The sequence below is a fragment of the Archocentrus centrarchus genome, unplaced genomic scaffold, assembly GCF_007364275.1.
Source record: "Archocentrus centrarchus isolate MPI-CPG fArcCen1 unplaced genomic scaffold, fArcCen1 scaffold_37_ctg1, whole genome shotgun sequence".
Lineage (NCBI taxonomy): Eukaryota > Metazoa > Chordata > Actinopteri > Cichliformes > Cichlidae > Archocentrus > Archocentrus centrarchus.
The window spans coordinates 275,281-296,145 of NW_022060264.1; the positions used below are offsets into that span (position 1 = coordinate 275,281).

A 20,865-nucleotide genomic window follows, 5' to 3' on the forward strand; every position below is an offset into this window, starting at 1 on the left:
ATGTCAAAGGCATTTCATGAACATGATTGAGTTCAATCATGGATATGCATCTGAACAATCTGCAGCAACTGTGTGATGCTATCATGTCAATATGGGCCAAAATTTATGAGGAATGTTGCCAGCATCTCGCTAAATCCATAGCATGAAGAATTAAGTTCTAAAGGAAAAAGGGGGTCCTAAGGGGGTTCTAATAAGGTGTAACTAATGAAGTAGATAGGGATTATGTGCTTATATTTTGCCACAAAGCAAAAATGTTTTGGGTTTTCTGCATCTGTGGATCAGGAACGAACATGATGCACAGCCCCTCCAACTTGCAAGTTACGGTATTTATAACAGAGCTGTTTTCCAGTGTCTCAATGCCAAATGAAAAGGGATTAAAGGTCTCAGCAGTTAAGAGCCATTTTGTGAGCCCATGAAGGACAAATGCTCATCAGTATATTTAATTTATGTTGTTGCAGCTATTGACACTAATGGACAAAGATCATTCAACAATAAACTGTGCTTCACACAGCAATCAACAATAATATGTCCCCTTACCAATGAGACTGAAGCCGTTCTCATAGCTAGGTTGTTCCAGGGCAAAGGCCCAGCCGATGATCCCCCCCAATGAGGAGAGAAGCTGCAGGGAGGGTCCCACACTGTTGGGGATGTTGCTGATGGCCACATAGGCCCGTCCATCATTGGCTACCACGTATGAGTGCAAATCGTTGTTACTGAGCCTTACTGGTGAAGGCAAGTTCCCCACATACACTTGGCCATTCACCTTTCCATTCATCCTCTGAGGTTTACCTGAAAGACAACTTTTCCATTAAACTTCATTGTTTGTTTTTCTTGTAGAAAATCCTGATAAATACAGTGAAATGAAACAATATGGCAAATGTAATACTAAAAACTTTCCCTACCTTCTGCAACACAGTCCTTCCCATTACCATAGAAACCAGGCCTACAGTGGCAGCAGTACCCCCTGCTGTAATCCCGACAGTAAGCAAAAGCTGAGCATTTGTGCCTGTTGTGGGCACACATCTCCAAATTGTAAGCAAACACTGTGAAAGGAAGAAGGATGAAAATGAAACTATAAATCTGACAGAAGCACTTGACAGAATAATCCAAAGAACACAAAACAACTCTGTTTTTGACATCTACCATTCACATCCAAGTCTTGATCTTCATCCACTACAACAATCTGAGGATGCTGTGGAGCTGAATGTGGTGGAACTGGTTGGACAGGTTCGGGTTCAGAGTACCTTGGTTGGACTGGGTCTGGGGTAGAGTACCTTGGCTCATCTGGAGAGTATCTGGCTTCACTGGGTGTAGGAATGATGTGTCTTGATTGCAAAGTCTCAGAGGTGGTGTATCTGGTCTCATTTTGGTCAGGATCAGATTGTTCAGGGGATCTGGATTCAGGTTGATCTGGATATCTTTGTTGAATTCTTTCAGCGCTGGTGGATGCTGGCGCAACAGTCTCTGATTCTGGGCGTTCTTGGTCAAACTTTTCAGGTTCCACATGGTAGAGGGGCTCCTGGGTTTTCAGCGTTGTGGTTCCTGGTGTGATGGTATCAGCTTCTGAATAAGTGGTTTGGTAGTCCTTTGGGATCTCAGATGGATTCTCCAGCTTTTCTTCTGGTACTGTTTCAGTTGTCTTCATCATCTGGGTTGTGTAGGTCAAGAAGTCTACCCCGAGGTGATCAGTCTGCCTGGGTAACATGGTCACAGGCGGCTCTGTAGCACCCTCATTTTCACCAGCACTAGAAACTGTCCCTGGTGTGATCTCAAGGAAGAATGGGGAGGATCCAATCTTGTACACCCAAACTCCAGTGTGTGCTGCATTCGTCTTTCTGTTTGGATAAAGAACAAAGTTGATGACTAAAACTTGATACAAAACTAAAGCCAGAAATGGCATACTAGCACTTTAAAGACCTTTGAAAGATGGATTTCAGAGCTTCATAAGGATTATAAGGACTATTGCAGCCCTCATTTTGCTTAAAGTACACAGTTCTATGAAAAAGAATTTGCCCCCTTCCTGATTTTCTTTTTCAATTTTTTTTTTTTATTTGTTCAGCTCAAACATTCTAATATTACACAAAGATAACCTGAATAAATACAAAACAGTTTTTAAATAATGATTTCATCAAAAAAATCACCTGAAACAACTACATAACACCCTCTGGTTATTATTGGCTCTGAACAACCCATTTCATAGCCTATTAACCGGCCGCGTCTGGTCCGCGGGCCGAATGAAGTGCATTTATATGGCAGGCTAGACCCGCCCATTTTGATTGACACCTCATTCGGCCAATCATGTTAAGAAATGGGTTTCCCAGAGCCAATAATACTCAGAGGGGGTCACGTAGCTTTGTCAGGTGATTTGGTGCAGCCAGTTACATGATTGGCCGAATGACGTGTCAATAAAAATGGGAGGGTCTAGCCTGCCATATAAAAGGGACTACAAACGGCCCGTCACCGGGCCCTGGCCAGTTAAGGGGCGACGCAAAAAAAAAAAAAAAAAATACCTATTCAAACCAGAACAACATCTAAGATGCTGTTCTGCAAGCCAGAACAACAGCTAAATAACTGCAGGCCTTACTTACATCAGTTAAGGTCAGAGTTCATGATTCAACAATAAGAAAGAGACTAGGCAAAACTGGCATCCATTGAAGCCCTCCAAGAAGAAAACCACTGTTAACCCCCCCCCCCCAAAACCCACAAAGGTTCATCTTACATTAATATGATCCCCAAAACATTTGGGAAAATATTCTGTGGACTGACATGACAAAAGCAGAACTTTTTGGAAGGTTTAAGTCCCATTACATTTTACATAAAGCTAACAGTATTTCATAAAGAGAAAATCATAATAGTCTAAGATGGTGGTGGTAGTGTGATGGGCTGGGGCTGCTTTGCTGCTTCAGGACCTGGATGGCTCGACGTAACTGATGAAACCAGCCATCAGTCCCTGAAGCACAAGCATCATGCAGCAGGACAATAATCCAAAACACACCAGCAAGTCCACCTCGGAAGGGCTCAAAAAAGCAAACAAAAACCCCAAGAACAAAAACAAAATGAGGTTTAGGAGCAGACGAGTCAAAGTCCAGAATTTAATCCAACTGAGATGCTTTGGCATGACCTTAAACAGGCTGTTTATGTTCACAAACCCTCCAATGTGACTGAATTAAAGCAATTCTTACAAAGAAGAGTGGGCCAGAATTCTTCCATATTGATATGAAACACTCAGTGCCTTTTCACAAATGCAATTCTTGCTGCCAAATGTGGATCAACCGGTAATTTTTTTAGGGGGCATGAGGGGATGATCTCAAATGTGTAACATATGCAAAAAAAAAAAAATAATAATAATCAGGAGGGGGGGCAAATACTTTTTTTGCAGCACTGCACATAAATATATTTTAAATTTTTTAATTTAAAACAATCAGCAGTTGTCAACCAGGGTAGTCAGATTCATACTTGGTAAGTTCGCTGATAGAGGTCTCTTCATCAGTGGTAATGCGGAAATACAACCCCTGTCTATTCCAGAAGAAGCCCGTAACAAGACCTTCATTGAAGCCAGCCTCAAGCAGCTTTCTATCTCCACCTATTGATGTGGAGATGAACTGTAGGCCGTCTCTGGGGTACAAAAGGATGGCCCAAGAAGATGACTTTGTGGAGGCCACAACTAGCTGGAAGGTAATTCTCTGCAAGTACAAAATGAGATATTTGTTAGAAGAAATTCTAAACTGCAGATAAACCACAGTTCTGCTTATGTTTCATTCTGTCTGGTATTTTTTTTTTTTAAATAATGATGGCGGACGATGAGCATATATGCCAGAAAATATTCAGAACAAAAAAGGGAATAGATTCATTGGAGTAGGATTACCTATGCAAAACTTACAAATCAGATGAACTTTGAAATGTAAATTTTTTTCTGGCAAGTTTCATTATATTTTCAGTAGAAAGGATTGAGACAGTAGATATACTTCCATTTTCTGATTTTTACAAGTTAAAGTTATCATGTTGTAATACCTTTCTATAAGCCACAATAACATATGAAGTGAGCTGATGCAGAGACTTTTTAATACATCTCCAGACAGCAGTCACCTTAAACCACCACAAGCTGCTTCTTGTGAAATCAAACCCAAAACAGAAGAGTTTTAAAAAGGATAGTATCAAGGAGGTATCTGTTAAGCATGCAAAGCTGACCAATTGCCATGCATTAGCAAAATGCTGGATTTTTTCTACAATAATTACAGAGAAAACCCAGTTGTCAAAACAACCCCCTATGAGCAAGCATTTGGCAACAGTGGGAAGGAAAAACCTCCTTTTAACAGGAAGAAACCTCCAGCAGAACCAGGCTCAGGGAGGGGGGGTCATCTGCTGCGACTGGTTGGGGCTGAGGGGAGAGGGACAGGACAAAAGACATGCTGTGGAAGAGAGCCAGAGATTAATAATAATTAATGATTAAATGCAGAGTGTAGTATAAACAAAGAAACACTCAGAACATTATAGGAACCCCTCCCCCCAGCAGCCTAGGCCTATAGCAGGAACCACATATAAGCCAGCAGGCTGAGAATGAAGTGCTCTATTGGGGTGACATGGTACTATGAGGTCTTTAAGATAAGGTGGGGCCTGATTATTCAAGATCTTGTATGTGAGGAGAAGGATTTTAGCCAATATGGGAGAAATATGTTCTCTCTTTCTAGTCCCTGTCAGTACTCTAGCTGCAGCATTTTGGATCAGCTGAAGGCTTTTCAGGGAGCTTTTAGGACAGCCTGATAATAAATGCATGAATTAGCTATTCAGTATCACTCTGAGAAAGGATGTTTCTAATTTTAGAGATACTGTGCAAATGCAAAAAAGCGGTCCTACATATGTGCATTGAAGGACATATCCTGGACAAACATTACTGGAGACCAAGGTAATGCCATCCAGAGTAAGTATCTGGTGAGACACCATAGAGCAATGAGCAGAATCTGCTTCTAGAGCTGACTCTCTGTTTAGCTGTATCTAGTCCAGCTCATTGATGACTATCTGGGTGAATTGCAGCTAATTTCAGTACAACGGGATTTACAGGAAGTGAAGGGGACGTTTTAGATTGGCTCTGGCATTCTGTTCTTTGTTAGCTTGCTTTCTAATGTTAGCCACTAGAAAGCTTACATTCAGTCATCTCCTGGTTTAGCTCAACTTCAAATTCAAATGACTTGTGGAGTTATAGTCACTGGAGTCAACATTATGCCAACTACTGATGGCCAGGGACTGCAAAGTATAGGCTAGCCTCTTGTTAATTAAAATCTCTTGTTTTTATGGTTTTAGTCACATTTGATTGAACACTTAGTGATAATAATGGTTAATGGGCTTATTTGTGAGTAAGACTGTGACTAAATTTATTGGGGCTACTTCATAACATGATGTAAAGCACTCAAACAATGTTCACCCTTGTACTGTGCTGCTGTACTTCTCTTAGTAGCTCCCACCAGAACTGTACACAGTGATGCAAATGTCTGATTCAGGCTGACCAGACAGTTTTTACCCTGTTAGCTCCTGGGTACAAGTCCATCTAATCTCCAACTGAGCCCATGTGAGAATATAGCAGGTCTAGAAAATTCACTGAGCATTAGGACATCACATGTCCTCCTGTCTGCACCCCTCTCCTAAACCAAACATGGCCACTATTATGAGCTACATGTTAGAATGAGCAAATGTGGATCCGATTCTCTCAGCAGTGTCTGGAGATCCTTGTAAAAACATGTTTGCTTTAAAACAGTGCATAATTTGATGCACTGGGTGGAAAAAACTACTGTACTTCTCCTCTGGTCGTTGGAGGAACACGAGGAGAATATTGAGTCTAAATCAGAGAAGCAGCTGACAGAAAATAATCCGGGACATGTTTGACAGAATTATTGCCCAGCTGACCTGAAAAGGTGAAAAGAAGGGGAAATGAAACACCTCATACAATCCCTCACCTTAGTGTCCAGTTGGTCTCCCCGTCCAGATGTCCCCTGGGCAGCCATGTTCTCCCAAGTGACAATGAAGGTGCTGGTGGGCTCCTCTACATTACCTTCTGGAAAAGCCTGCCTGATGTGGTTAGCGGCTTGACCCAGCACATTTGGGCTGCTGTCCTGCCTGAAGTAGACTTTCCCTTGTCCATCGCTGTTGTCCAGGTCTCCAAGGAGCACCGCAATCATTTTAGATTGACTGGGCATCTTCCCCAGGTATTCCTCCTCAGCTGGAGGCTTAACAACAGCCACAAACCCATTGGTGTTAATCTGGAACAGGAGGACCAGATTTATTTGTTAATGAACCGTGACCACATCGCTGACACCTAATATTTCTTGTGAAATCACATATCTCTATAAGGAAGTGCATTTATGCCAGTTCAGAAAGTTATAATAAGTATTATAAGTAGTAATTAGCATTATCAGTTTATGATAACGTGAGAACTATTCATTCTTAAAAGATCCTCACTGATTCTGACTGATCTCACTGTCCATTATTATAAACCAATTTTTCATAACTAAGACAAATATAAACCCTATGCAACAATTATTCTGAGAATCGTGTTTTATTTTTGAATTACTGATTTGCTCATTTGTCACAGACTGAAAGCAGAGTACTGAAGGAAGGAAGAAGTTAAAAATCCAGTGAACGTTCACTGGAACACTTACTTTGTCAGCCCCTTAAAAATTCCACACAATGAATTCCCATTGACTCTGGAGAATAAGATGTCTTTAACCTCATTCACTCAAATCCGCCCAACACTGAATGCCATGGATACTGTTTGAGGCCAGAACTGTGACCATGCAGAGTATGTATGAAGTGGATATGCTGGTATCTACTTCATACTCTCCATTCAAAGCCAAGGCAGCCTCCAGCATCCTTAATTAAGCTGGTTTTTCTTTGGTGTTTAGTGAAAACCTTGTTTGCTCCAAAATGTTTACATCAAGTTTTTCAGTTCATATAAAAGGACAGCATGGTGGCATGGTGGTTAGCACTGCTGCCTCACAGCAAGAAGGTTCCAGGTTCAATTCTGTGTGGAATTTGCTGTTCTCACTGCATCTGGATGGCTTCTTTCTGGGCTGGGTTTTAAAAATATGAGTAATGCTGGTCTAAAGTAGTGTTTCTACAATGCTTTAGAGCGGGAACAAAGGAGCACAAATTTTTTTTGTTGTTTGTTTGTTTTTAGGCAGCACAGTGGTGGTTTATAAATGAAATTCACGACCTAACTCATCAACAGTAAACATATACACTGTTCAAGTACTGTACCACTCATACCAGCGCTTAGGGCTGAGTACTCACTGCAGTATTCTTTTGAATAGGTGTCTCCACTCAGACAACATATCTACATATAGCAGGAGGAGAAGACAAACATTGAAGCAAAGAAAATTGCAGGGTTTTTTTTTAACAGAGGAAACATCTTCCTCTGTATAATCTGTGAATCTCTGAGCTTCTGTGCTGATAAATCATTCATTTGGAGGTTAAAAACTGACATGATTGCACACTTGTGACTTCAGCCTGACAGTGTTGGCTGTGGCACCTGTGCAAGGTTACAAAATTGAAAAGTGCATGAACAGAAAAAAAAGACTAAAGTGCAGCCTGGGCCATCCCAGCATCCCAGCAGTTAACAGGAAGAGACCTCTGGCCGAATGTGGCTCAGGGAGGCCCAGGTACTGGCTGTGACTCAAAATGCTTTAATATGCATTATGCATATTTTATGAAAGTTGTATGATTATATGGATCCCCTCAGAATGAGCCAATTTTTTTAATCTACAATAACTTTATCATTTTTAATGAAGAAGTGGTGAATTTTACCTTCATACTAGGGCTGTGCCAGGTCATATTTTAATTCTTTTATTAAAAAAATAAAGGTGGAAACAGCAAACTTGCAAAAATGCACACTCAAGTACATCCAGACTATGAAAGAGGAGATGCCAGCTTGGTGTGAGCCAAAAGTAAGCAATAGCATAGCAAGCACAGCTGGAGCACTCACTATTCGCACTCACTATTCGCACTCCAAATGACAGGAAGTGCAAAAAGTGCAAGGAAATTACTAATGCAGTTCCACAGTTGTAAAAGACTCTAAGCAGCCAGCTAAAAGGCTTGACCCCAGAGACAACATCCCAGGTAGAAAATATTTTTTATTTGAATTTTATTATTCAAAGATTCAAATGGCTTTGTCATTCTTCTTATGTGAAACATGACAGGAATGAAACTGGAGGTCCCTCCAGTGCAAATTGCCTTTTTCTTCTCATTATGAGACAAAACTGAAGCTGCAAGCTGTTCTTTTCTTGTTAAACTACAGAGTTAATACTTCTACTTAAAAGTTACAGTGAAAACACCACCCAGGCTAGTCTCTGGAGCTTGAAAAAAGGGCGATTGGACTCCTTTTTGTTTCTTAGACCTCTGCCTTACCACAACATATTTCAAATACAATGATGGTTTCTACAGACAGAAACATGGATGTGCCATGGGCTCCCCAGTGCCACCCATTGTAACCTTTACATGGAGGAAGTGGAAAGTAGAGCTCTTGGTTCTTTCAAAGGGATGGCACCTAGCCACTGGTACAGATATGTGGTTGACATCTGGGTCAAAAGCAAAACCCAAGAAGTAGAAGCCTTCACTCACCACATCAACTCAGTGGATGAACACATAAGGTTTACCAGGGAGGACACCAGGGATAACACGTTACTGTTCCTGAAATGTGTGGTGCTTATTGAGGAAGCACACACACAGACCAGTACCTACTCTTTGACTCCCACCACCATCTGGAACACAAACTTAGGGTGATCAGTTTCTGCCCGGTGATGCCTACATCACTGGGCAGAAAGTGTTCCCTCGGAGGCTGAAGGGAAACTAAAGGAACGCACATGTAAAGAAAGCCCTTAAAACATGTGGTTATCCCAACTGGGCTCTCATCAAATAAGCAAATATCACAGGAAAGAAAGTCAAACTCAAACTAGGGAGAATATGAATGACAAGAGGAACAACATTGTCATCCCTTATGTGGCAGGCTTGTCAGAAAAACTCAGACCCGGGGAATTTTCTCCAAGCATGATCTCCCAGTATACTTCAAACCAAGTCACACCTTAAGGCAAAAACTGGTCCATTTCAAGGACAAACCCCCAAACACAAGATGAGCAACATAGTGAATGCTGTCCAGTGCAGTGAAGAGTGCTCGGACCTCTACATTGGAGAAACCAAACAGCCTCTTCACAAATGAATGGCACAACATAGAAGAGCCACCTTGATAGGATAAGACTCAGCTGTACATCTGGACCTAAAGGTCAAAGTTCGCTCTTTGAGGATGCCAATGTTCACATTTTGGGGCTGGAGCTTATCCAGGCTGTCATGGGGCAAGAGGCAGGGTACACTCTGCATACTGCCAACCTGTCATCACAGGCACACAACACCTATGGGCAATTTAGAATCACCAGTGAACCTAACCCCACTAACTGCATGTCTTTGGACTGTGGAAGGAAACCCACGTAGACACGGGGAGAACATGCAAACTCCACACAGAGGCCCAGGCAGATTTGAACCCAGACCTTCTCTGTGTTCTTCTAGCTGTGAGGCAGCAGTGCTAACCACCACGCCTCCGTGCTGCCAAGTACTGTATATCATAGAATATCATGGAATATATCAAGAGCAAAAGTACATCCATGTAGCATCGATGATATGGAATAACAGAAACAAGCATTGGTGCCCTGGTTGTTTGATTGGCTTTCTGATAATTTAATGGAAAAAAAAAAACTTTAAGGCCATATCAGCCCATGGGACTCAAAAAAAGTTACAGCAACTGAGCTGAGAGCTCCACTTTCTACACACTGTGATAACCAGGCCCCAACTTCCAGCTGTGTCAAAATAATGATGAGCACTGTAGCAGAAAAATCACTGCTTCCTTAAATTACAGCAAAATGCAACAGAGACTCACACAATAGAGAGTGCATTAAATTTAGGTCAATGAAAAGATACAATTTAAAATGATTTTTCATCAATGTGTTTTAGTCTTGCTTCTGTTGTTATGGAGTATTTTAATATTTAATCAGAGGTTGCCAGTCAAAATAGTAAGAAACTCACAAAAACAAAATTATCTTATCTAATGCGAGCTGGCACTGATTTTTGACCAAGACCTTGACTGCATCAGCAACTCCAGACACAAACTGTATCTAATAGTCATCCATTCTGCTGTCAGACAGGCACAAAGACTAAACAGCCGCCCTCACACTGAAAAACACATTGTCAGCATTAAATTATGCTTTTCATAAACAGGTCAGAACATAATGCATTCCAAATTCAACTTTTAACCAAAACGTCTTCAATGTGTTTGAATCATTGGGTCATTTTAAGGTTGTATCAGAACACTGCATTCTCAAGTGTTAGCTGACGCTATATTTGTAGAAATCTTAGAGATGTAATTGAATAATATTTTCTATATCTTATGAAAATAAATATTCAGCTGTCTCTCATCCTGTGGACAAACTCAAATACCATGACTGCATTTGGAGACAGCGGTCTTTGTTCTGACTTAGGATTCTAGGTAAAATCCAGCTAACAGTGGATTTTTAGAGCAGAACTAGCTTTGCCTCTGCAGACTGTGCAGTTACAGTAAGAGGACTAACCAACATGAAACCCAGAGAGCTGTCTGTGGGTGAAAAACAAGGAACTGTGAAGCTGAGAGAAGAGGAAAAATCAGTCAGAGCCATTACACAAACACTGGTCACAGCCAGTAAAACTGTTTGGAACGTCCTGAAGTCTAAGTGCTAAGTAACAGGTGTGGAACAGGCAGACCAAGGAAACAGGAGCAGCTGATGACAGAAACATTGTGAAGAAAGACCCTAAAACAGCTGTTAGTGACATCAGCAACAACCTCCAGAGGGCAGGAGTGAAGGTATCACAATCTACTGTTCACAGAAGACATCATGAACAAAAGCACAGAGTCGTCACCAGAAGATGCAAACCACTAATTAGCAAAAAGAGCAGGAAGGCCGGGCTGGAATTTGCCAAGAAGTTCAGAGACGAGCCTCAGGAATTCTGGGACAAAGTTTTATGGACTGATGAGACAAAGATGAACTGTTACCAAGGTGATGGAAAGATTTAAAGTGTTCCTTTTATTTTTTTTAGAACAATGTATAATGATGTAAATCAGTAAGTCAAGCATTAAAATAAAATAATATATTTCTGCATACTTTATTGATTCAAATAGAAATTTTATGATGTGACTCACTGACATCTTTCAGTTCAGTTTTAGGTAATAAGTTTCACCATGCTGCTAAAACTTTTAGTAAGTTCAAGTATGTACAAAAACATAGGTTTAAGTTTCACAACTGACCGCATACTTGCACTAATATACTTAAAGTGGACCTATGCTTCCCTCTGCTAATCGCCACTTTACACGGTGGAGGGGCCCAGCTGGGCACAGCCTGAAAGCACTATATGGGCCCACCACTCACAGGAGGGGCTGTAGGGATTTGGTGCTTTGTGGATTGGGCAGTGGTTGGGGTAGAGGTACTGGTGGTCCGATCCCCAGGTGAGGAATCTGTTAATTTGAAAATGGAATGTCACCTCTCTGGCGGGGAAGGACCCTGAGCTACTGTAGAGCATGAGGTTGAGAAGTATCAGCTAGAAACAGCTGACCATACTTGTTTAGTATCTGTATGTATTAAATACTAATGCTGAATGGAAAGGCGAATGCCTTAACCTTTTAATTTAAACATATTCTGATATTCCTTATCTGATTTGATCTTATCTTTTATTTTTTTCATTGCAGTGAGTTTCTCATCTCAGGTGGACGAGTACTCCTTGTCCTCCACCCTTTCCTTGTAGTCTGGTAGTCTTTTTTCATATCAACATTGACGTCCAAAGTTTTTCCCACTTGAGCCACAGTGAAGCTCTCAGGGGAAATGATGGTCAGAACCTCCATTATTTCAGCCGTAGCCTTCAGAAATAAGCTCAGCATAAATGCAATAATCCATGTGAGGCTCAGTCTCAGTTTTCAGCCTGCTCCAAACTGTTTTTTTATGTCAGTACTGCTGTGTACTTGTTTTTTTTTGTATTTTTTAGTACCATTGTTATCACAGACAGCTTATGTTCCAAGGTTTTTTCCAGAACTGAAGTGTTTCAGTCTATCCATACATATGTCCATATGCTGAAGAAGAAAAACAAGCACAGAAAAAAAAAACTACACATTGCACAGCAAAAACTACAGGAAGATGGCGACTAGCGGTGCTGCCATGATAGCTCCACTCCAACCTGGTGAAAAAAGAAACAACAGTAAACCTATAATGACCTACAATGAAGCGGAGTGCTGCACAAAGGTAGAGTAAAACACATATAAGAGTGATGTGAAAGTTTCACTGTAGTCCTGCAACTGATTAGAATGTATAGGCAAGAGAGGAGCTGCACTTCCAATGCATGAACAAGAGAGCAACAACATTTTTATGCCAACAGTCCCCTAATGGACAAAACCCTGCAGCTCAGTAAAGCCAGCACCAGACTTTGATTTATTTTAACTGAATAATCATTCATTGAAACATGTTGGGCTCAGAAGATCTCTACATTGAAACAGTACAAATGAAAACTATCCATTTCTCTATTGCTTAGTCACCCCTGGGATCTAGCTATATCACTAGACTTTGACAACATCTAGTTGAACCTAAGTGTGCGATTATGAGCAAAGAAAATCTTGACTTTGAACTCTACTAAACATCAAAGAACCACAGAGACAAAACACACAACCTGAGCAGGCACAACATTTCTACAAGCAGCCAGCAGCAAAAGTTGAAAGACATGTGTAACTCTGAGATGAGACAAGAAGAGATGAGGAAACATGAGACAAAGAGGAAATCCAGCCTGCTTGAGTGCCTCTGTAAAGCCTTGAGTGTCTCAGGACAGTCATGTCTTTAGGCGAGCATTTGGCTGCCACCATCCTCCCCCATCACTCTCCTCCTCCCCTACACACACTTCGTCCAGAGAAACACATGAATGGCAGGAACTCCCAGCAGGTATCTGATAAGGCATTTGCAGAGCTAAAGATGCTCAAGCTTCATCACTCACACATCATATCATCCTTTGTCTGAACAAGTTAACAGCTAAACACATTCCCAAAACTTAAAAAGACAGAGCCTGATGAGAGGCTGAGGTGGCAATCAATGTTCTCGACAGACACATTTAAAGACTAATGAAAATACTTAATTTCTCAGCATTTAATTAACTAGTTAAAGTGGCCTAATCTATAGCATGGTGTCCTACTCTAAAACCTGTCACAGATTTAACACTGTTTGTGAAGCTGGATTTTTTTTTTTTTTTAATAAGTGTTTTAAGTTACAGTTTTTAGTGCGTGGGTACTGCCATCTTGTCTGAGTACAACCACCAGTCATATCAGGGTTAAGTCTTTCTTGTCCCACAAACACCCACAACCACATTATTATATACTAGGCTACTACATGTGCATCTTACTGTGTCTTACTGAAGCCTGATCAGGAATCTTAACATCCATCAGCATCAAAAAAAAAAATTGCCCCCTTACAATATAACGGGGTTAAATCACACCTTAATAGTGCATAAAATAGAGCTGATTACAGCTGTGGACAAATTCTTTGCCAGCTGATTTCAGCACTCGGTCTATACACCCAACCTGACGAGGAAATAAATTTAAAAAAAAAATCACACACAAAGACCTCTGGAATGATATGAGAGCAGTTGGAGTCAGATGTACAAATGCTTTTGCAGTGTAATCCCAATCTCAGAAGATCCTGACAACTGTAGGTCCACTTTGGCCAACATAGGGTAGGGGTTCCAAGCAGGAACACACACATCCACACACATCCACACAGTAAGAAAAGCACTGATTGTGGAGAGCTGTGAGCCACTGCCATCTTACCATCACACCATGGCTCCAGCACTTCCTCCTCCTTAACTCATTGGGAATGTAGTTAATTCAGAGGACGCAGAGGATGTAATGTTGACCCCATAGAAATTCATGTAAAATAACTGTGGAATACTGGGTTGCCTAGCATATTTTTACACATTACACACATTGTGATATTAAGGCTACTATCACATGAGCCATATAAATGATAAATGGACTAGTCATGTCTGGCATTTTTCACAATTGGAATGATGATCTGAATGTACTGATGTACCAAACATATTTGCTTTTACAAGAACAGCTCTATAAGTTTTCTATAGGCTATTCTTGTTAATGTTTGTATTTTTATTTATTTATCTTTATTTAGTTATTTATGCCAAGTCTGACAGGCAACAAGGAAGAAAGGAAAAAAAAAATCGAAGAAAAGTAGATATACACACACACACACTCACACATGCACATACATATACACACATACACACAATTTCATTGTTTGCAGCAATGTGTGTGTATGCGCCTCTGTCATGCAATGTACTCAATAATGAGGGCAATCAACTGTAACCATGCCCCCCGCAATCCAGAGGTGAATAGGGAAGGACTCAGGGGACCCAGGCCATCCACAGCCCAGGAGCTCAGAAGATCTGAGGCCACACATCCTGATGGCAACTGCGTGCACACCCCAGAGGAGGAAGGAGGGAGACCACAGATGGAGCCCCCACAATCAAAGGGCAAGAGTCCAGAGAGCCAGAGGCGACGAGCAGCCCACCCCCCGCAGCCCGGCACCCCCAGTACGAGCCGAGCACGCGGCCCCCGAGGTCCCAAGCGCAGCCCGACACCCGGCAGAGCCCCCCCACACACAGCCGCCCCCAGGCCACAGCCGCCAAGGGAGCAGGTCAAAAACCACACCAAGACATCCAGCCACGCACCCCGGGACCCACGGGCACCCACACCCCAGGGGACTACTTCTTATATAGCGCTTTTCTTCTCAGTCTGAGCACTCAAAGCACTTATACAGCATGTTTGCATTTACCCATGCACACAAGATCTTCCATGATTAACCGAGCTAAGTGCTTCAATTATCTACCATTCACACACATTCCCACTCCAACGGTTGCATTGGAGAGCAACTGGGGGTTAAGTACAGTATCTTGCCCAAGGATACATTGGCATGCAGCCTGGAGTAGTCAGGAATCGAACCGCTGATCTTCCGATCAGTAGGTGATCTGCTCTACCTCCTGAGCTACAGCCACCCACATATAGGGGACTGTAGTTAGATAAAAGATGCAGGGCTGAGCAGGTCGCAGGTGGGATGTTGAGCTGGGTCAGAGCTGGTCAGAGCGGGAGAGTGTGCAATGGAATGTGTGGACAGGTCGCCGGCTGTGCAGAGATGTGGGAGAACCGTAGCTGATCCGAGCAGAATCCAGAGTGTGGAGAACTACAGTGGCTTGCAAAAGTATTCATACCCCTTGAACTTTTCCATATTTTGTCACATTACAACTGTAAAATAGGTTTTATCTTGGGCTGGTTGGAGGGGTTGGATCACTGTGGTGAGTCCGGTTAGAACTCCAGAAAAGAGTAGAGTCGCACTCCCGTGGGTTCAGTAACGTGAATTTACTGCTTATTCTTTACGGTACAGGAACTGGATGTGTGTGGTTCTAAAACAGATAACAAATAATGTGACAACAGTGTCTAAATAATGCCAAAATAACTGAAATACTATCACAATGACACTCTTCATGACTGCAACATTAATGTTTCTCAATACACTAGGTTTACAAAGGTACAACACACGGAACTCACGTAGATAGCACTTACTAAATGTGCATGCGAACAGAGCATGATATCAATTAAGGGTGAAACATGTATATTTTGATAAATAAACTAGGTCATTTACTGTTAACATCACTTACTTGTATTTTCACGCACACAACTCAAACTGGGGTGGCTAGCAAACTCTAAACAACAAATAATTCCACCAACTTCAGACTGTAAACTCTGGTTCAGCTCCTCTCCCCTCTCTGCCATTCCTTGTCTGCATGCTGCACACTGGTGGTCTAAGCTCCGCCCCCCCCCTTAAAGGGCCAGCATGACAGTTCCTTTTAGGCAGCCTTTTCCACAGCCGCCCCCGTATTCGCCTGTGAATACGAACAACCAAGAAAAGGCTGAGTAAAGGGGAGGGCGATCAATCAGCCTTTGGCAAGGTGGGTAGGCTGACAAGTCGTGCCACGGGTCGCACGTAGGTTCTTCCCTTTACAGTCACTTCAGCTGATCTGATCCGGGTATCTGATCCAGAAAAAACTTGGGAGACTTTCCCCACAGGCCAAAGGGCCCGCGGGAGCTGGTTGTCCACTATCATGACAACATCTCCTATTTGTAGATTGGCTGATTCTGTCTGCCACTTCTGGCGGGCTTGGAGTCCTGGCAGGTAATGCCTCAGGAAAGTTCACCAGAAATGGTCAGCTAGAATTTGGCTGTGTCTCCATCTTCGCCGCCCAAGAATATCTGGGCCATCATAGATGACTTGCGGCAACGAGGCATCCCGCCGCCCCATGAGGAGATAGTTGGGGGTAACAGGGTCAGGATCTGCTACCTCAGATGAAGTGTAGCCCAGGGGTTTTGAATTGAGTATCCCCTCAATTTCAATCAGAACTGTGCGAAACACCTCCTCAGTGATGGTTTGGGCTCCAATGATGACTTGAAGAGCAGTCTTTAGCGAGCGGATTTCCCGCTCCCAGCAACCTCCGAAGTGTGGGGATCCAGGAGGATTGAAGGCAAACTTGATTTGTTGGCAAGCTAGTTGCTCTTTGAGGTTAGGGTGAAGTTGTTGAAATGCCTCCTGCAGCTCACGTTCTCCTCCTCGGAAGTTTGTCCCCTGGTCACAGAGAATCTCTTTGGGTTTGCCACGCCTGGCTATAAAGCGTCTCAGAGCCATTAAAAATGCGTCTGTGTCCATACTGGGGATCAAGTCAAGGTGGACTGCCCTGGTGGTTAAGCATTTAAACAATATCCCCCACCTTTTCTCGTTACTGCGTCGGATTCTGATGGTATATGGCCCAAAGCAATCCACACCTGTGGAATAGAATGCCGGCTTGAACAGGCGCAGTCTGGCTGGAGGGAGGTCTGCCATCCTGGGTGGATTGGGGTGACCTTTTCACCTCTTGCACTCAACACAGGATCTTTGATGGCGGCGTACTGCTTCACGGCCACGTAACACCCAGTATCTTCTCCTGATCTCAGCAAACACCCTTTCTGGCCCGGGATGCTGGAGCTTCCCATCATGATCCTGTATAATGAGTTGGGTCAGTGCGTGTCGGGGGTCCAGAACAATGGGGTGGACTTCATCTACAGCCAGGTCGGGATTGCGGCGTAAACGGCCTCCTACTCTGATGAGCCCTGTTCTCTCATCAAACTCCGGTGCAAGTAGAAGAAGGCGACTGGATTTGGCAATGGGTTTGCCTGCCTTTAACTGGGTGATTTCCTCTGGGAATGACTCTCTTTGGGCGTGTTGTAGAGCTTCTAGCTCAGCAGCAGCGTAGGAATCAGCAGTAAGAGGGTGGTTGTGGTCAGCCGCCCTGTGAAGCTGATGTGCAGTGGCCTCTAAGAAGCTGTCCCAAGTCTGGTATTGGTGTGGATCCGGAACACTAGAGCTGGACACAGTTAGACAAACAACCTGTCGTTTCAGCTCACCATCAGGATCACTCTGGAGTGGGGGTGGTAGATCAGGCCAGTCACTTGGAGCCAGTTTCAGGAATTCAGGTCCATCCGTCCATCTACTGCCTTTGGTGATGTCTTGGATAGTGAGGCCGCGAGTGATGTCATCTGCTGGGTTATCTCGTGATGGCACATATCTCCATGTAGCAGCTTCCGTTAGCTCTTGTATTTCCGCCACACGAGTGCCCACGAAGACCTTGTATCTACAGGAATCTGAACCTAACCAGGTTAGGACTGTGGCTGAGTCAGACCATAAGATACAGCTGCGTATGGAAAGGGTCAACTCGGTGCTGATGACCTTGTAGAGCTGAGCACCTGTTAGAGCAGCACACAACTCTAACCGAGGAACAGATTGTTGCTTCTTTGGGGCAACACGAGACCGGGCTGCAAGGAAGGCGACTTCAACTTCTCCCTCTGGACTCTCTGTCCTCAGATAGGCCACTGATCCATATGCCTGTTCGGAGGCATCACAGAATACATGGATATCTCTCTTACAGTTGGGTTGGTCCAGGCTGGGACTGGTGTAGCACCTAGGCAGTGTTATCTTGTGCAGCTGCGCCAACTCTGCTTCCCATGCATGCCACTTCTGCAGCAGCTCTTCAGGGAGCTGCGGGTCATCCCAATCCCTCTTTTTCTCCCACAGGTGGCGCACAATAACCTTGGCTCGGGTGGTATAAGGCACTATGTAGCCAAGAGGGTCATACTGGCTGGCTAAAACTCTGTAGATGTTCCTCATGGTTGCCACTGAGCAATCAATGTGTCTGTGTTTGTAGGTGAGGGTGTCAGACTTACAATTCCAGTGTAGTCCGAGGGCTGGCTCTTGGATGTCGGACTGACCTTGACTGAGCCACAACTCGCAGCTGGATGACCTGAGGTCTGGAGGGAGATGGTGGATGACATCTGGGTTGTTACTTGCCCACTGCCTGAGCTCAAATCCTCCATCAGCCAGAAGGTGGCGCAGTTTGTCAACAAGTGCCCTGGCGGCTGCTGGACATGTGAGACTCTGTAAGCAGTTGTCCACATAGAAGGACTTGTTAATGGCAACATGCACATCTTCTCCTGGTTTGCTGTGGTCCATGATGTGCTTCTGCAACGCGAACGTTGCACAACAAGGGCTGCAGGTAGTTCCAAAGGGAAGTACCTGCCACTCGTAGACATCAGGGGGTTTGTCTCGTCTCATGTCCCGCCATACAAACCGCAACAGGGGGCGGTCTGCAGGTAGGAGCCTCACTTGGTGGAACATGCCACGGATGTCACTGCTGAAGGCTACGGCATGCTCCCTGAAGCGCAGCAGCACCGCCAGCAAGGCAGGGCCGAGGGTGGGACCTGGTAGAAGGAGTTGGTTCAGGTTGTAGCCTTGGTATTGGAATGAGCAGTTGTACACTATTCGGTTCTTCCCATTATGTTGAACCATATGGTGGGGTATGTACCAAGCTTCGGTGCTGGTCTTCCATTGGTGCTCCACCAGTTTCACTACATAGCCAGCTTCTACAAGCTTCTCAATCTCCTTCTGATAGGCAACCGCTTGTTGGGGTGATTTGGCTAGGCGCTTCTCTGTGCCTCTCAGGAGAGGCAACACTGCTTCTGGAGTGGTTTTCAAGAGGGGCATGTTCTTGATTCGAAGAAGGGGTGTGGCATAACGTTCAATGCCACTGACATTGACTCTCATGGTCTGTTCTTGCAGGAGCCTGATGGCGTCTTGGTCTTGCCGTGACCTAGTGGCCAACTTCTCGCTGCGGTAAGGGAGAACATCCATCTGCCATAACTTCTCCACACATGAGAACAGCTCTGTGGGTGATGGTGCAGATGTGAAGAGACAGTGACTTACATTAGTGATGGACTCAATAGCCTGAGCTGGTCCCTGTAGCGTCCATCCAAGAAGCGTTTTCACAGCTGCTGGCCCACCAGGTGGTCCTAGTCTGACTGGCTCTATGGGTGTAATGAGGTGCGTATAGTCGGCACCAATCAGTAACATGGGACGGACTCTGTTTAGAGGAGGGAGGGGCAATCCTGCGAGATGTTTATACTTCTGCTGGAGTGAGACAACTGGATGGGAATGCTCTGCTAAACTCAGTTGCTCGGCTGTAAAGGCATTCTGGATGGTGTACATCTTGTCAGGATTGGCTGTTGGAGAAATCGTGAAAGACACGGCTGCCCCGTGGAGCTGCTCCACTTCTTGTCTGACAGTACGGAGAGCTAATACCTCTTTACTTCCTGTAAGGCCCAACTGTTTGGCAGCTGACTGGAGCAGTATTGTTCGTTCCGAACCATCGTCTAGGACAGCATACGTCTCGAGTGACTTGTCACCATTCCTCAGGCGTACTTTACTGATCTTCAGGAGCACCTTGCAGTTGTAGACTGGACGATTGACGTACATGACTTTGTTGGCAGTGTTAATGAGGCAGCTTTCTGTTGAAGGTGGAGCTGATGCTTGTTCCTCCTCTACCCTTTCATTCACCTCGTGCAGCACTAACAGATGTCTTCTGCCACAGATCTTGCAGGGAGCTTTAAGTGTACACTTTGCAGCTTGGTGATTACGTCCACAACGCCAACACTTATTATTGGCTTTAATCCATGTCACCTTCTGTTCCTTGCTCAGGTTCTTAAAGTTGGAACAGTTGTTCAGAAAGTGCTTGTCATTATCACAATAGGGACAGTAGGCCATTACCTTCTCTGCTCTCTTAGATGTGTTGGGAGGATGCTCAGATGCAGATGGTGATGCTGCACTGCTGGATCCTAAAACCTTCTCCGTGCCCAGGAGGATAGTAGCAGTCTTACTTGGGGGCTTAGGAGTGCGCTTGGTATCAGACTTCTTGTTAAATGTCTCCTCTCTCTTGGGGGGCTTCATGCTGTCTTCCTGAACTTCTAGCTCGTATTCTAGCCAATCCGCAAAGTCTATGAGAGTGGGGATGGCCACTCTCAGGGGGTGGATGAACCTCTTAAAGCTGGTTTTGAGGTCATAGGGGAGTTTACTTAAGAGCCTTGAGACATGAGAGCCGCAGACTAACTCTACATGGCCTCTTTGTCCCAGTTGGTCTAACATGCCTACCAATGACCGCACATTGAGGGCAAACAGACGAAAGCTCTTGGTGTCACCGCTGCGTAGATTTGGACCGTCCATTAACTCTGTGATCCGTTGCACGGCAAGCTTGTGGGGCTGCCCAAACATCTTGGTGAGAGCTGTCATTGTATCTGTATAAGGTTGCCTTGAGTTGCAATAGGAGTCTGCTACAAGTGAAGCTTCTTCGCATTTGAGATGATCTGTGAGGATCTGATACTTGTATCTTTCAGTGGCATCTGCCGGT

General features: G+C 44.1%; 1 protein-coding gene across 1 annotated transcript in view; it reads right to left on the bottom strand.

Moving 5' to 3' along the window:
* LOC115776797 (nidogen-1-like) overlaps nucleotides 1-20,865 on the bottom strand; it is a 61,243-nt gene that overhangs the window by 31,621 nt on the left and 8,757 nt on the right. The window contains exons 2-6 of the mRNA XM_030724572.1: nucleotides 5,949-6,251; nucleotides 3,457-3,683; nucleotides 1,144-1,835; nucleotides 903-1,043; nucleotides 538-789 (exon numbers count right to left, since the gene is read on the bottom strand). Of these exons, the coding sequence (XP_030580432.1) occupies nucleotides 538-789; nucleotides 903-1,043; nucleotides 1,144-1,835; nucleotides 3,457-3,683; nucleotides 5,949-6,251 (1,615 nt within the window). The remainder of the gene's footprint in view (nucleotides 1-537; nucleotides 790-902; nucleotides 1,044-1,143; nucleotides 1,836-3,456; nucleotides 3,684-5,948; nucleotides 6,252-20,865) is intronic.